Below are 14517 nucleotides of genomic sequence, written 5' to 3' on the forward strand. Positions count from 1 at the left end.
GTTAATGTGTGTGTTTGTGTACAGATGTGTATATAATACAGTTACTGCATGTGTTTGTGTACAGGTGTGTATATAATACAGTTACTGTATGTGTTTGTGTACAGATGTGTATATAATACAGTTAATGTGTTTGTTTGTGTACAGATGTGTATATAATACAGTTACTGCATGTGTTTGTGTACAGATGTGTATATAATACAGTTAATGTGTGTGTTTGTGTACAGATGTGTATATAATACAGTTACTGTATGTGTTTGTGTACAGATGTATATATAATACAGTTACTGTATGTGTTTTTGTACAGATGTGTATATAATACAGTTACTGTGTGTGTTTGTGTACAGATGTATATATAATACAGTTAGTGTATGTGTTTGTGTACAGATGTGTATATAATACAGTTACTGTATGTGTTGTGTACAGATGTATATATAATACAGTTACTGTATGTGTTTTTGTACAGATGTGTATATAATACAGTTACTGTATGTGTTTTTGTACAGATGTGTATATAATACAGTTACTGTGTGTGTTTGTGTACAGATGTGTATATAATACAGTTACTGTGTGTGTTTCTGTACAGATGTGTATATAATACAGTTACTGTATGTGTTTGTGTACAGATGTGTGTATAATACAGTTACTGTGTGTGTACAGATGTATGTATAATACAGTTACTGTATGTGTTTTTGTACAGATGTGTATATAATACAGTTACTGTGTGTGTTTGTGTACAGATGTGTATATAATACAGTTACTGTGTGTGTTTGTGTACAGATGTGTATATAATACAGTTACTGTGTGTGTTTGTGTACAGATGTATATATAATACAGTTACTGTATGTGTTTGTGTACAGATGTGTATATAATACAGTTACTGTATGTGTTTATGTACAGATGTATATATAATACAGTTACTGTATGTGTTTTTGTACAGATGTGTATATAATACAGTTACTGTATGTGTTTTTGTACAGATGTGTATATAATACAGTTACTGTGTTTGTGTACAGATGTGTATATAATACAGTTACTGTGTGTGTTTGTGTACAGATGTGTATATAATACAGTTACTGTATGTGTTTGTGTACAGATGTGTATATAATTAATGTGTGTGTTTGTGTACAGATGTGTATATAATACAGTTAATGTGTGTGTTTGTGTACAGATGTGTATATAATACAGTTACTGTATGTGTTTGTGTACAGATGTGTATATAATACAGTTACTGTGTGTGTTTGTGTACAGATGTGTATATAATACAGTTAATGTGTGTGTTTGTGTACAGATGTGTATATAATACAGTTAATGTGGGTGTTTGTGTACAGATGTGTATATAATACAGTTAATGTATGTGTTTGTGTACATATGTGTATATAATAAAGTTACTGTATGTGTTTGTGTACATATGTGTATATAATACAGTTAATGTATGTGTTTGTGTACAGATGTGTGTATAATACAGTTAATGTGTGTGTTTGTGTACAGATGTGTATATAATACAGTTACTGTATGTGTTTGTGTACAGATGTGTATATAATACAGTTACTCTGTGTTTGTGTACAGATGTGTATATAATACAGTTAATGTGGGTGTTTGTGTACAGATGTGTATATAATACAGTTAATGTATGTGTTTGTGTACAGATGTGTATATAATACAGTTAATGTGTGTGTTTGTGTACAGATGTGTATATAATACAGTTAATGTATGTGTTTGTGTACAGGTGTGTATATAATAAAGTTACTGTATGTGTTTGTGTACATATGTGTATATAATACAGTTACTGTATGTGTTTGTGTACAGATGTGTATATAATACAGTTAATGTGTGTGTTTGTGTACAGATGTGTATATAATACAGTTAATGTGGGTGTTTGTGTACAGATGTGTATATAATACAGTTAATGTATGTGTTTGTGTACAGATGTGTATATAATAAAGTTACTGTATGTGTTTGTGTACATATGTGTATATAATACAGTTACTGTATGTGTTTGTGTACAGATGTGTATATAATACAGTTAATGTGTGTGTTTGTGTACAGATGTGTATATAATACAGTTAATGTGTGTGTTTGTGTACAGATGTGTATATAATACAGTTAATGTGGGTGTTTGTGTACAGATGTGTATATAATACAGTTAATGTGGGTGTTTGTGTACAGATGTGTATATAATACAGTTAATGTGTGTGTTTGTGTACAGATGTGTATATTATACAGTGACTGTATGTGTTTGTGTACAGATGTGTATATAATACAGTTAATGTGTGTGTTTGTGTACAGATGTGTATATAATACAGTTAATGTGTGTGTTTGTGTACAGATGTGTATATAATACAGTTAATGTGGGTGTTTGTGTACAGATGTGTATATAATACAGTTAATGTATGTGTTTGTGTACATATGTGTATATAATAAAGTTACTGTATGTGTTTGTGTACATATGTGTATATAATACAGTTAATGTATGTGTTTGTGTACAGATGTGTATATAATACAGTTAATGTGTGTGTTTGTGTACAGATGTGTATATAATACAGTTAATGTGTGTGTTTGTGTACAGATGTGTATATAATACAGTTAATGTGTGTGTTTGTGTACAGATGTGTATATAATACAGTTAATGTGGGTGTTTGTGTACAGATGTGTATATAATACAGTTAATGTGGGTGTTTGTGTACAGATGTGTATATAATACAGTTAATGTATGTGTTTGTGTACATATGTGTATATAATACAGTTAATGTGTGTGTTTGTGTACAGATGTGTATATTATACAGTGACTGTATGTGTTTGTGTACAGATGTGTATATAATACAGTTAATGTGTGTGTTTGTGTACAGATGTGTATATAATACAGGCCAGTGTGTGACATATGTTGCAGATAAAATTGTTCTGCTTTGTAGTTCCTGTGTGTCTCCTGCTGAGCACAGTGATAAGGGCTCGTGCTTTACATACCAGAGCTGCAGAGACTTGCATGAGGGTAGCATTTGTTTGTGTAATTACTAAAATCCCTAGATGCCTAACCTTGATAATGCACAAGCAATTCAAGTAGTCAACAAGGCACCAACTCATAACAATCACAGTCCTGCTACTTTTGAATGGGTTGCAATGATCACTCTCTCTGTTTACAGTAGATTGTTGGTTTCCAGTTTACAATTATGTTCTTTTCACTATTTTATAATTATAAAATATTTGCTTCCCAGAATATATTTTCACTCAAGATAAAGCATAAAATCTAGAAAAGAAAAGATGTTTCAATTGCACGGTTTTGTAAAGCTAGAACAGACCAGGGATATATCCATATAAACCCTCTTGGGTATGTTTATGCGGTCTCCTTGGCTGTAGCTAATCAGAGGTTTAGAGTGACAATAAATAAGCTTGTGCACCACTTTAAGCAATCACTTTGTAGTATGTAGCAAGATCACATGCTCCCCATTGTATCATGCATATGACTGTATTCACAGCAGCTTATCAAAATTGCAGGGTGGGTAAAGTTTTATAATTTTATTTTAATGACAAATGAATAAAATAGTATTTTCTATAGTATTGTTTTTGGCCTGGCATGTTAGACGTCTTAAGACAGAATATTCCAGAAGATGTTCTGATCAGGAAGTGATTTACAATGAGACAGAGTCTTGGAATTTGATAGAGATAAGTGTATTATGCACGGATGGGTGTGCAGTCACATGTTGCGTTATGCATTTAAAGGGACAGTTGCGTCGCTTCCCTCGGCTCAGGGTATCACAAGCACATTCTGAGAGTTGTGTGTTGTAATTCTCTGCAGGGGATATATCAGTCTTGTATTGAATGCTGATCTGTGCTGGAATTGCTTATAATCTGTTTATTATTATTTATTTATGTATAAAGTACTTATATATTCTGTAGTGTAAAATCCTAGAAGATAGGAATTCACAATACATCTCTCTTATGTTTAAGAATACAATACATGTCCTTAGATTATTGTGACAGCTGCTTATCATTCACTGATGTGTTTGAGAGTGACCGTGAGAGTGGGCAATAATAATTGTCGCTAAGTCAGGTGGTAACGCATATGATTGGCTGTAACATCACTGCTTGGTTTTATTTAAAACAACTTGATGCCTGGAGTCTAGCGGAGTGTGTAATGCCACTTTAAATGTATGATTCATATAAATGATAATTGTTGTTGTTCTTATGTAATCTTGTTATGCACATACCTACCCAGCATGAGTCCGATTCCTTTGATGGTTTGAAACTTTCATGATTTATACAGAACATGCTATTTAAAAAAAAAATATCAAATTTCATAACATTATCAAATTGTGCACTGACTTTTTCTATGCACACTTTGTGGGGCACCAGATCCTACTGTGCAAGAGCTCACACAGTGTATACGTATATGAGTCTGTGATTTGCTGATGGCTGTCACATGATACGGGGGGCAAGGAAGAGGAGGGACATTTTTCAGAAAAATCCCCCACAGCTTATTTGAAAGTCAGATTAAAGTGCTATTGTATTGTCTTTTTTCTATGCACTTATGCAAATCTACTGTATTTAATGGACCATTTAACAGCTATGGACCAACTTCCCATTTTGTAACAAATAAGTATTTTCTTACTTTCCTCCCAGCCCCTTATTCATACTTCCTTTTCTTTGAAATTAGCTCTTTTCTGTAATGAACTTTATTTATTTTTTTACTTTTGTTTTTAAAAAAATATATATTCTGTTCTTCCCATTTGTAATAGAGGAAGTGGTGCTCCAAATGATTTATAGGGGGAAAAAACAGTATTTAAAATATAACTCTGAATACTGTAGTGATCAATCCCCCCCCCCCCCTCCCGAGAGGCTCCGTGGAATTTACTGTACACTGACCATTCTACATACTGAACAGTGATTGGTTGATATGTGCAGGAGATTGTTTATATCTTGCCCTTATTGGCCACAACAAAGAAAGGAAGGTAAACAACATTTAAGAGGCATTTAAATGGGTGTGTCTCTGGACTACAACAGCATATTTTCTAACAAAATGACAGATTTTAATTTTAATTTTGTCTGCAAATCTTTTGCAATGCCTTTATTAATTTCTTACACATGAACCAAAAATAACTGGCTTTCAATTTCCTTTAAAATGATATTGAAATGGAAAATGAAGTACTTTAATTCATTAGTGAACATAGTTGTTACATGACTGACCCTGGCTTAGTATTGTTTTTAACCTTCACAAAAGGGTTAAGCACGCGGATAAAGTCCTGATTCAAATGTGCAAGCACTGCAGCTCCCAAGCAGCAAATTAATTGTGAGCCAATCAGGAGCCACAGTCCCGCAACCAGCCAATCACAGTGCTTACAGCTCCCAAGTAGGCTGTAATATTGTGTCTGTCAAACATGAGCTAAACCTCTTATATTGGTGCATTTAAATCGTGTATTTACTGCTGAAATTAATGGGGTATTTGAGTCAAACATGAACTGCACATTTTTTATTAACATTTCTGACTGTTTCAGTGACAGCTTTTGCTGTGCACAGGACATACACATCATACGCAAGTATGCTCTGTACACTCCATATTCAGACTTCTCAGCTACTCAAAGCTCTGGTGGTGGCGAGTATCTCATCAGCATTGATGCACACTGCATATGTTGTCTGAAATGTGCATAGATTCTAGCTTTTAAAATGATAGCTCACGGCCTTTCCTACAATGTCTTTTGTTTCTTTCAGTAAGTTCTACATTAACACTCTTTTTCTACTTGAAAAGAGATTTTCCCACAGCAGAATGTGGGGGGGTGTAGCTCTAGGGAAGAAATCGAATGTGTCATCTGAATCTGCTCTGCTTTTTCATTAGTGGACAAGACTGAGTGATCCAGCATAAAATATAAAGTTGTTAGTGGCCCTGCGCCCTTGTGCTGTCTCTCCAGCTGTGCACAACAAGAGCATCTGCTTCCGCTCATGACAAGGGCTACTAAACAACTGCCTGGTCTGCATTATAAAATCCATAGCATTTAATGGAAGTAAGAGGGGGCACAGCACTTAAAGACAAGAACAAGGGATTTAGGATAGGGTGCTAGATAGGAATTATTTGCTGATGCTAAAGTGAAAACATATGGAGAGATACAGCTTATATAGAAACGGGCTATCTTCTGAAATGTACACAGGAGTCAAATTACCCTTTCATGAGTCAGAAATGCCATAGCTCTGGGTAGAGGTTACGATTTAAAACTTTCCCATTTACTTCTATTGTCAAAAATATCCTTTGTTGAAACTTTGCTCCTTTCAGTGACAGCATACTGAGGTAGGCTCAGGGGCGTGCACGTGTCTGAAGTACTATAACATTGTTGCGGCCACTGCTGATGTATAGTGTTCCTGAGCCTACCTCCATATGCTTTCATGGAAATGAACAAAGAGAGATTTAAATTTGATAACAGAACTAATTTGGATTTTTATTTTGTAAATTGTACACTTCTCTATCTGAATCAAGAAAGTCTAACTATGACTTCCACACCCCTTTAAATACTTCTTACAATGCCTTTATGCAAACCCTAGCTACTCTGGAATTCTCCTACAGTATTTGTCCATACCACCTCTACTGGAAGTCTGTTCCACGAATCTACCACCTCTTTTACAAAGAAAAGAGATTAACAGAGGACTACAACTACATGCATAGCACACAAGAGGTGATATCATAGGAAACATTTAAAATATTAATAATTAGATGATAATGACCTGTACAAGAAGTTTGAATTTTTGGTTGGCAAAAAACAGTACAAGAAAAGTTATATGTTGTCTCTAATAAATATTCCTCTAATGTTTGTAAACCCTTAGTTAAAATTACATAGTTTAAATAAATATAATGTAACCTTATCTGTGAATAAAATGAAAAGGGATATAAAAAATATCAAAAAAATAATTTGTGATTCAAACAGAGCATACATTATATAAAAAGTTTCTAATTTACTTCTATTATCAAATTTGCTTTGTTCATGTGATATTCTTTGTTGAAGAGCTACCCTGGAGAACTACGTGGCAGGAAATAGTGCTGCCATCTAGCGCTCTTGCAAATGGAAAACATTCTTGCAAAACTGCTGCCATAAAGTGCTCCGGAAATGGGTCAGCTCCTAAGCTTAAATCAACTAAAGATACCAAGAGAATGAGGAAAGTAAATTAGAAAGTTGTCTAAATGTGCATGTTGTATCTGAATCATGAAAGACTTTTGTTGGGTTTCATATCCCTTTAAAGTGGATCTGACCGTCATATTACACTTTCTGTAATGTCATCACATATTTGCAGATTAGCAATAGCAAATTTAGACATGTTCAGTATCCTGTTAGTTCGATTTGAAGATATGTCACAAAAACTCAATAAATGTTTAGCAAGGAAATCAGGACTAAGTGACAAGATTTAAATTCTAAACTTGATTAAAACCTCATTCCCTTGTGTTTAGTGTCCAGTTCGGGTCTGAAGATGTGTGTGATGTCATGTCCTGCCCTCGTGTAATGGTTTATGTGGGCTGCGTTACCAAAATAAGATCATTATAGAACTTTTTTTTTTAGATGCTGTTTCAGCATCTGCTTCGTCTTCCTCTTCCTGTCTTGCTCAGGGAGCAGATGTGAGACTGAATCATGAGAACAGACTGAGCTTACAGTACCTGTGTAAGTTATTTGTATGTTGTTCTTTAGTATTTATATTATAGTACAAGAATAAGAGGTCATGCAACAAGTTAGAGAAATACTAACATACCAATTAGTCACTGGAAACCAGTATGTGTTTAGTCAAGGGTTGTGTTCTTTATGGAGTCAACAAATAGAAATACATAAAGGGTCAGTGCTAGGGAGGGTAATGGGTGTAGAGAGAGGGGGCAGTAGTCCCCTCGCTGGAATTTAGATTCTTATATCTAAGCATAAACACCTGTTGGATTCACTGTTGGTGCCATTGAGTCACCATTATTAAAATGACATGCAGCTCATGTGCAGAACAAGTAACTCACTTCTGTTGTGCATTCGGACACTGATATGTGTAGGGCATTTTTTTTATTTCCCCTGTAACCCTTTTCTGCAGATGCCCATGGGTAAGGAAGATAAAGAGTTGAAGAGTTGTTGGGTTGGATATCATCCTATCCTTTGGGTTATGTGCTGCATGAATAAGGGCTGGAAACAGTGCTAACAGTAAATAAAGTTTCCATAAGTTTTGCATCTGCACAAAGGATACAGTTAGTAGCAGATATTTTGCTATACTCTGGTTTGTGTAGTGTGTGAGAGTTTACCAATCGTCATGTGGGTTACTATAGCTTTACTGATGTCCGGTAAAAATGTAAGTTTGTCTGGAGTAACAGTGTCAAAGGAAATGCATGTTTTTTGTATTTGAAACTGTTTTTATTAGCAAAATGTGCATCATTTTGCACTCCAAGGACATACTCCTTAAAAAAGCCCCCTGACTGTGTTTTATCTTTGCAGTGGAAGTTGTTTTCACTTTATATGAAGATTGTAGATATGGAAGAGCAGCATTTAAACAAATATGTGTGATTAAATAATAAAGTAAAAAGCAATATCACTTGTGTATTTACTACTAAATCCTGCAGTTCTTTAGGTGAAGAGGGTCCTGCCCTCTGCCAATCTGACAAATCAGTTGTTCAGTACCAGAACATTCATTTATCATGGAACAAAAATATTGTGTAAAATGACTGAGGCACAAGGTATGTTATATTACAGATAGTATATGTACTGGGATAGCTACTGAACGTAATCATGCAACAGAAATATTGTGTAAAATGACTGCGGCACAAGGTATGTTATATGTACTGGGATAGCTACTGAATGTAATCATGCAACATAAATATTGTGTAAAATGACTGAGGCACAAGGTATGTTATATGTACTGGGATAGCTACTGAACGTAATCATGCAACAGAAATATTGTGTAAAATGACTGCGGCACAAGGTATGTTATATGTACTGGGATAGCTACTGAATGTAATCATGCAACATAAATATTGTGTAAAATGACTGAGGCACAAGGTATGTTATATGTACTGGGATAGCTACTGAACGTAATCATGCAACATAAATATTGTGTAAAATGACTGAGGCACAAGGTATGTTATATGTACTGGGATAGCTACTGAATGTAATCATGCAACATAAATATTGTGTAAAATGACTGAGGCACAAGGTATGTTATATGTACTGGGATAGCTACTGAACGTAATCATGCAACATAAATATTGTGTAAAATGACTGAGGCACATGGTATGTTATATGTACTGGGATAGCAACTGAATGTAATCATGCAACATAAATATTGTGTAAAATGACTGAGGCACAAGGTATGTTATATGTACTGGGATAGCTACTGAACGTAATCATGCAACATAAATATTGTGTAAAATGACTGAGGCACATGGTATGTTATATGTACTGGGATAGCTACTGAACGTAATCATGCAACATAAATATTGTGTAAAATGACTGCGGCACATGGTATGTTATATGTACTGGGATAGCTACTGAACGTAATCATGCAACATAAATATTGTGTAAAATGACTGAGGCACAAGGTATGTTATATGTACTGGGATAGCTACTGAACGTAATCATGCAACATAAATATTGTGTAAAATGACTGAGGCACATGGTATGTTATATGTACTGGGATAGCAACTGAATGTAATCATGCAACATAAATATTGTGTAAAATGACTGAGGCACAAGGTATGTTATATGTACTGGGATAGCTACTGAACGTAATCATGCAACATAAATATTGTGTAAAATGACTGAGGCACATGGTATGTTATATGTACTGGGATAGCTACTGAACGTAATCATGCAACATAAATATTGTGTAAAATGACTGCGGCACATGGTATGCTATATGTACTGGGATAGCTACTGAACGTAATCATGCAACATAAATATTGTGTAAAATGACTGAGGCACAAGGTATGTTATATGTACTGGGATAGCTACTGAACGTAATCATGCAACATAAATATTGTGTAAAATGACTGCGGCACAAGGTATGTTATATTACAGATAGTATATGTACTGGGATAGCTACTGAACGTAATCATGCAACATAAATATTGTGTAAAATGACTGAGGCACATGGTATGTTATATGTACTGGGATAGCTACTGAACGTAATCATGCAACAGAAATATTGTGTAAAATGACTGAGGCACAAGGTATGTTATATGTACTGGGATAGCTACTGAACGTAATCATGCAACATAAATATTGTGTAAAATGACTGAGGCACAAGGTATGTTATATGTACTGGGATAGCTACTGAACGTAATCATGATGCTGTTTTAACAGAGTTGCATTATGTTCAGTTTCCCTGTGTTCGGGTATAATAAGGGGAAGTTACACGTGGGATCTCACTGGACATGTTAGCAAATTGTTATTAAAAAAAGTATCCTGTACCTCAGTATAAACAACAGTAAAGCTGTAGAGCGGGTAGATTTATACCATTGTTGCACACGCAATACGGTCACTGATGTACCTGATGTACACATGCAATACGGTCACTGATGTACCTGTGTTATTGTACAGACAGATGGACAGGCCTCTACATTAGCTCACGTGTCTCCATCAGTGCAAATCTGCTTATTGAGAAAAGATGGCTGTTTAGAATATCCGTATTAAATGAAATCTCCCCTGTGCTTTAGATACAGACACACATGGAGAATGTAAGTTGAAAACACGAGGACCAGGTAAAATGGATTAAAGGGCCACATTGTGGCCCAGTATTGCTGAGGTTGGACAGGCCTGGCATATAATGCCCTTGGTACTGGTGCCAGATTTATAATTGGCTTTGGAGCCCGCTTGGGTCAGATGTTGTGGGCATTACGCTGCAGTAACACAAAACTCAGAGGAAGCTAATGCTGTCAGTGGGAGGAGATCTACAGAAAGGGTGGAGATTGCACTCTGCTGCTTCCCAGCTCAGCTTCTCCCAGTCTAGGAGAATCCAGTGTATGAACAAGTCAGATTGTAAAGGAACAACCATGGCTTGTATTGCTGGCTCAGACATGTAATTGCTGCTTTCCCTTTCTCAGACAGGATTACTTCCTTTTTATCTATCTCTTTTGGAAATTCATTGGCCACTGGTCTATGCTGGATATTGCTAAAATCTGTCACAATGATCGATAGCAGCAAGAAGCAGCAGGGATTTACAGAAATTATATCAGACGGGGATTTTGATCCATTGAAAGACAAGGAATGTCTTGATCCCAACTGCCAGAAGAGTTTGAAGGAAGGTCAGTAACCTTATATATAGGGCAAACACAAAGAATGAGATGCAGATGAGTCTGCAGGATCTGCCTGCACTCTTCATCTGACTACTGCATTCAGCTTGTTAAATGGACCAGTCTGTGTTTGTGGTTGGATAGGAAGCTGCATGGACCTGTATGGAGAAGGGTTCTCCGTGCTCCTCTCACACAGACAAATATCACCATAAGCACTTAAGGTCATTATGGATTATATCATGAAGACACTAGTTGCCTTAACCCATTTAACTATTTGTTCCTCTGTTACTTAGAGAAATTCCTCAGTAGTAGCCACAAAGGGGGTGACAATGTACACTTCTGTCATTTACGTATTGTTTTTAGTTATATTTGTTATTACTAATAATAATATTTTTTAGTTTCTCTGTAGTATCTCTCTGCATATATATATGCTCCATACTGAAACTCTGTATTGTGTGTGTGAACATACGTTATATACATTGAAACATAAAACATACATTTTGTGTTTTAATACTGCAGAAAATGGTTGTTAGTGAGTTACAAATAAATATAACGATACAAGTTTAAGTGAAAAATAATTGAATGTAAACATATAGCATTAATGAGTTCATATGAACCACATGTATATGCCGACATATAGAAAAAGTCTCTCCCCACTCAAAAACGGCAACAAACTGAATATGTTGGTTGTTGGTGTTTCTAGGATTTGATAAACTTATTTTGTAGTTTCCTAAAAAAAAAAAAGTGCGTTTCACCTCTTTGTTTGATGTGAGTTAATATGTGTGATACAAAATGATGAGTTTGTCATATACCAATGCATTCCATAAACATTAGCAGATTACATCATCTGCAATCTGTCTTGTGCTGGGGGGAATGAATGAGCTCACACACAGCCCCAAGGCCTTCTGTGTAAATCATTAGCTCCGATTTCAAACTGAAACCTCTGAGCTTGGTGCTTTGTAATGTTGGTGTGCACATGCTATAGCACTGTATCACCTTTGCAAACAATAGGTTTCTGTAGGCATTGCTATTTGCTAAGGGCTGGGTATTGAAGTATCTGAAGTCTATCATTAACCCCATGAATGCCTGATCAGGTTGCAAAGCAATATTTAACAATAAAGGAAAGCCTTAAACCTCTCTAGAGTCTAGAAATGAAAGAGCAAGAGACATAACAAGGTGGGCTTTTATCTGTTTGTGATGCATCTTCAGTACTAAGTTTCCGCCTCTCTGTGTCTGGTTTTATGTTGCCTGATAGTCGTGGCTGCTAAACTTTGTCACACTGCGCTTCGTTGCAGTTTCCTGGAGGTGGAACGTCGCCTGCTGTGCTGTGGCACATAAAATTAGTCACCAGCATTGTTACTGCCTAGAACTCTTTGTCTATGTTTTGTCTTGAAAAAGATTTTCCTTAAAACAAATTATAAGTGATAGATGAGGTTACAATTATAGATGGAGTTTTAGGTCCTACTTAGCTTTTTCTGGAGCTAGCCTGGCAATGGAATTTGCCCATCTGTCTCTTCCCTCCTGGAGATCTAGTGTGCGTATACATAGACTACTGCAATGTATCTGATTCCTCACTTCTCTAATAAACACTACACTTCTGGAATGTACATATTGTTCTAGCTTCATCATACACTTGTTCATGTACAACATACACTTACATTTTTCTTTCTGTTCAGATGTTTATAATAGACCCTCACATACCCAGCAGTCAGACTGCATGTAAGGCAGGGCTAGTAGCCCAGCAGGCACCCAAAATAGTAGCCAGGCAATGATTTATACAGTACTTGGCACTAGATTTCTTCGCTCCTTGTCTGAGAAGGTATTGAAGGTAATATCTTACTGTATTGATCCTTTAGAGATGGTCAACTGGTGGCCAAGGGCTATATGTGGCCCTCTACAATAGTACGTGAAGCTGCTGGGAAAAAGCAGAACTAAGAAAGTGTGTTTTGGGGCTTCTGGTGAACAGAAAAAACAAGGTGGCCACAACTCAAAATAGCCCTATAGAGGGTAGAAGAGCAGACGGGTGGGTACCCTGCAACTTTACTTAAATCTGTTTAATAACCATAAATGTATATGTGGCCCTTAAACACATAGTTATCGAGGCTTAGTAATGCAAAAACAATATGTTCTTACAAAATGATATTGACATGATATATTTTCATTGGAATGTTCTCTTATTTAGTTATTTTTTCCATATGTAAAATTTAGACACCTTTTCGGAAAACAATACCTAGTCACAGGCTCTGTAGCCTGCACAGACTATGTGGTGGATTTATCAAGCCCTTCTCCTCCCTTTGACTGGAGGTTGGCACAAGAGAACCTGCAGTCAGAACGATTTATAGATCAATACATCAGTTAAACAAGGTTAGGTTCCATAGATTTGACAGACTGGAGAAGGCTATTGATCATGTGAACAATGGGCCCCTGTATGTAACCTAAATACTGTGAGGCATATGTATCAATGTGCGAGCGGACATGATACAAAGTATGGTATTATGTCTGCCTCACATCGATAAATGCCGACAGCATACACTGTCGGCATTTATCATTGCACCAGCCGTTCTTGTCAACTGCTTGTGCAATGCCGCCCCCTGCCGATTCTCGGCCAATCGGCCGCTAGCAGGGGGTGTCAATCAACCCGATCGTATTCAATCAGGTTTATTTCTGTCCGCTGCCTCAGAGCAGTTTTTAGACCGCTGCTTCATAACTTCTGTTTCCAGTGATCCTAAACAGTAACAGGAAAAAAACAATATGGCGCTGACCATGCCCTAAACCAGTTATGATAAACTCCCTAATACACAGGGGCTGCAGATCATTATTTCAGAAGGGACAGTAAACACCTTGAGATTTTTATATAAAATGTTTAGTTATATATAATGAAACAACTTTGCGATATACTTTCATTATTTATTTCCCCCCACTTTTCATGTAATGTAGCTCTGAAAATGTCAGTTAGTTCAATTTTCATTCAATTTTCATCATGTAACAGACCCTCAGCCAATCACAAAATCTTGCACATGCTCAGTAAGAGCCGGCGCCTAAAAAAGTGTACATATAACGGTATCATGTGACAGCCATAAGCCAATCACAGAATGCAAATACATATATACTGTGAATCTTGCACATGCTCAGTAGGAGCCGGAGCCTAAAAAAGTGTACATATAACGGTATCATGTGACAGCCATAAGCCAATCACAGAATGCAAATACATATATACTGTGAATCTTGTACATGCTCAGTAGGAGCCGGAGCCTAAAAAAGTGTACATATAACTGTATCATGTGACAGCCATAAGC

The 14517-nt window shown here is 36.1% G+C and overlaps 1 protein-coding gene across 6 annotated transcripts in view; it reads left to right on the forward strand.

Moving 5' to 3' along the window:
• The window catches only part of MRTFB (myocardin related transcription factor B), a 530378-nt gene that overhangs the window by 342977 nt on the left and 172884 nt on the right, over window positions 1-14517 (forward strand). The window contains exon 1 of one of the 6 annotated variants that reach the window (XM_053694683.1): window positions 7572-7628. The exons of 4 other annotated variants lie outside the window; for them this stretch is intronic. Coding sequence is in view for 1 of the 2 variants with exons in the window: in XM_053694681.1 (XP_053550656.1) it covers window positions 11116-11233 (118 nt within the window). In the remaining variant the exon portion in view is untranslated. Of the gene's footprint in view, window positions 1-7571; window positions 7629-10925; window positions 11234-14517 lie in introns of those variants that run through there. One more of the 6 variants, XM_053694681.1, reaches the window with a different exon arrangement.

Source organism: Bombina bombina, chromosome 11, assembly GCF_027579735.1.
Source record: "Bombina bombina isolate aBomBom1 chromosome 11, aBomBom1.pri, whole genome shotgun sequence".
Taxonomy (NCBI): Eukaryota; Metazoa; Chordata; class Amphibia; order Anura; family Bombinatoridae; genus Bombina; species Bombina bombina.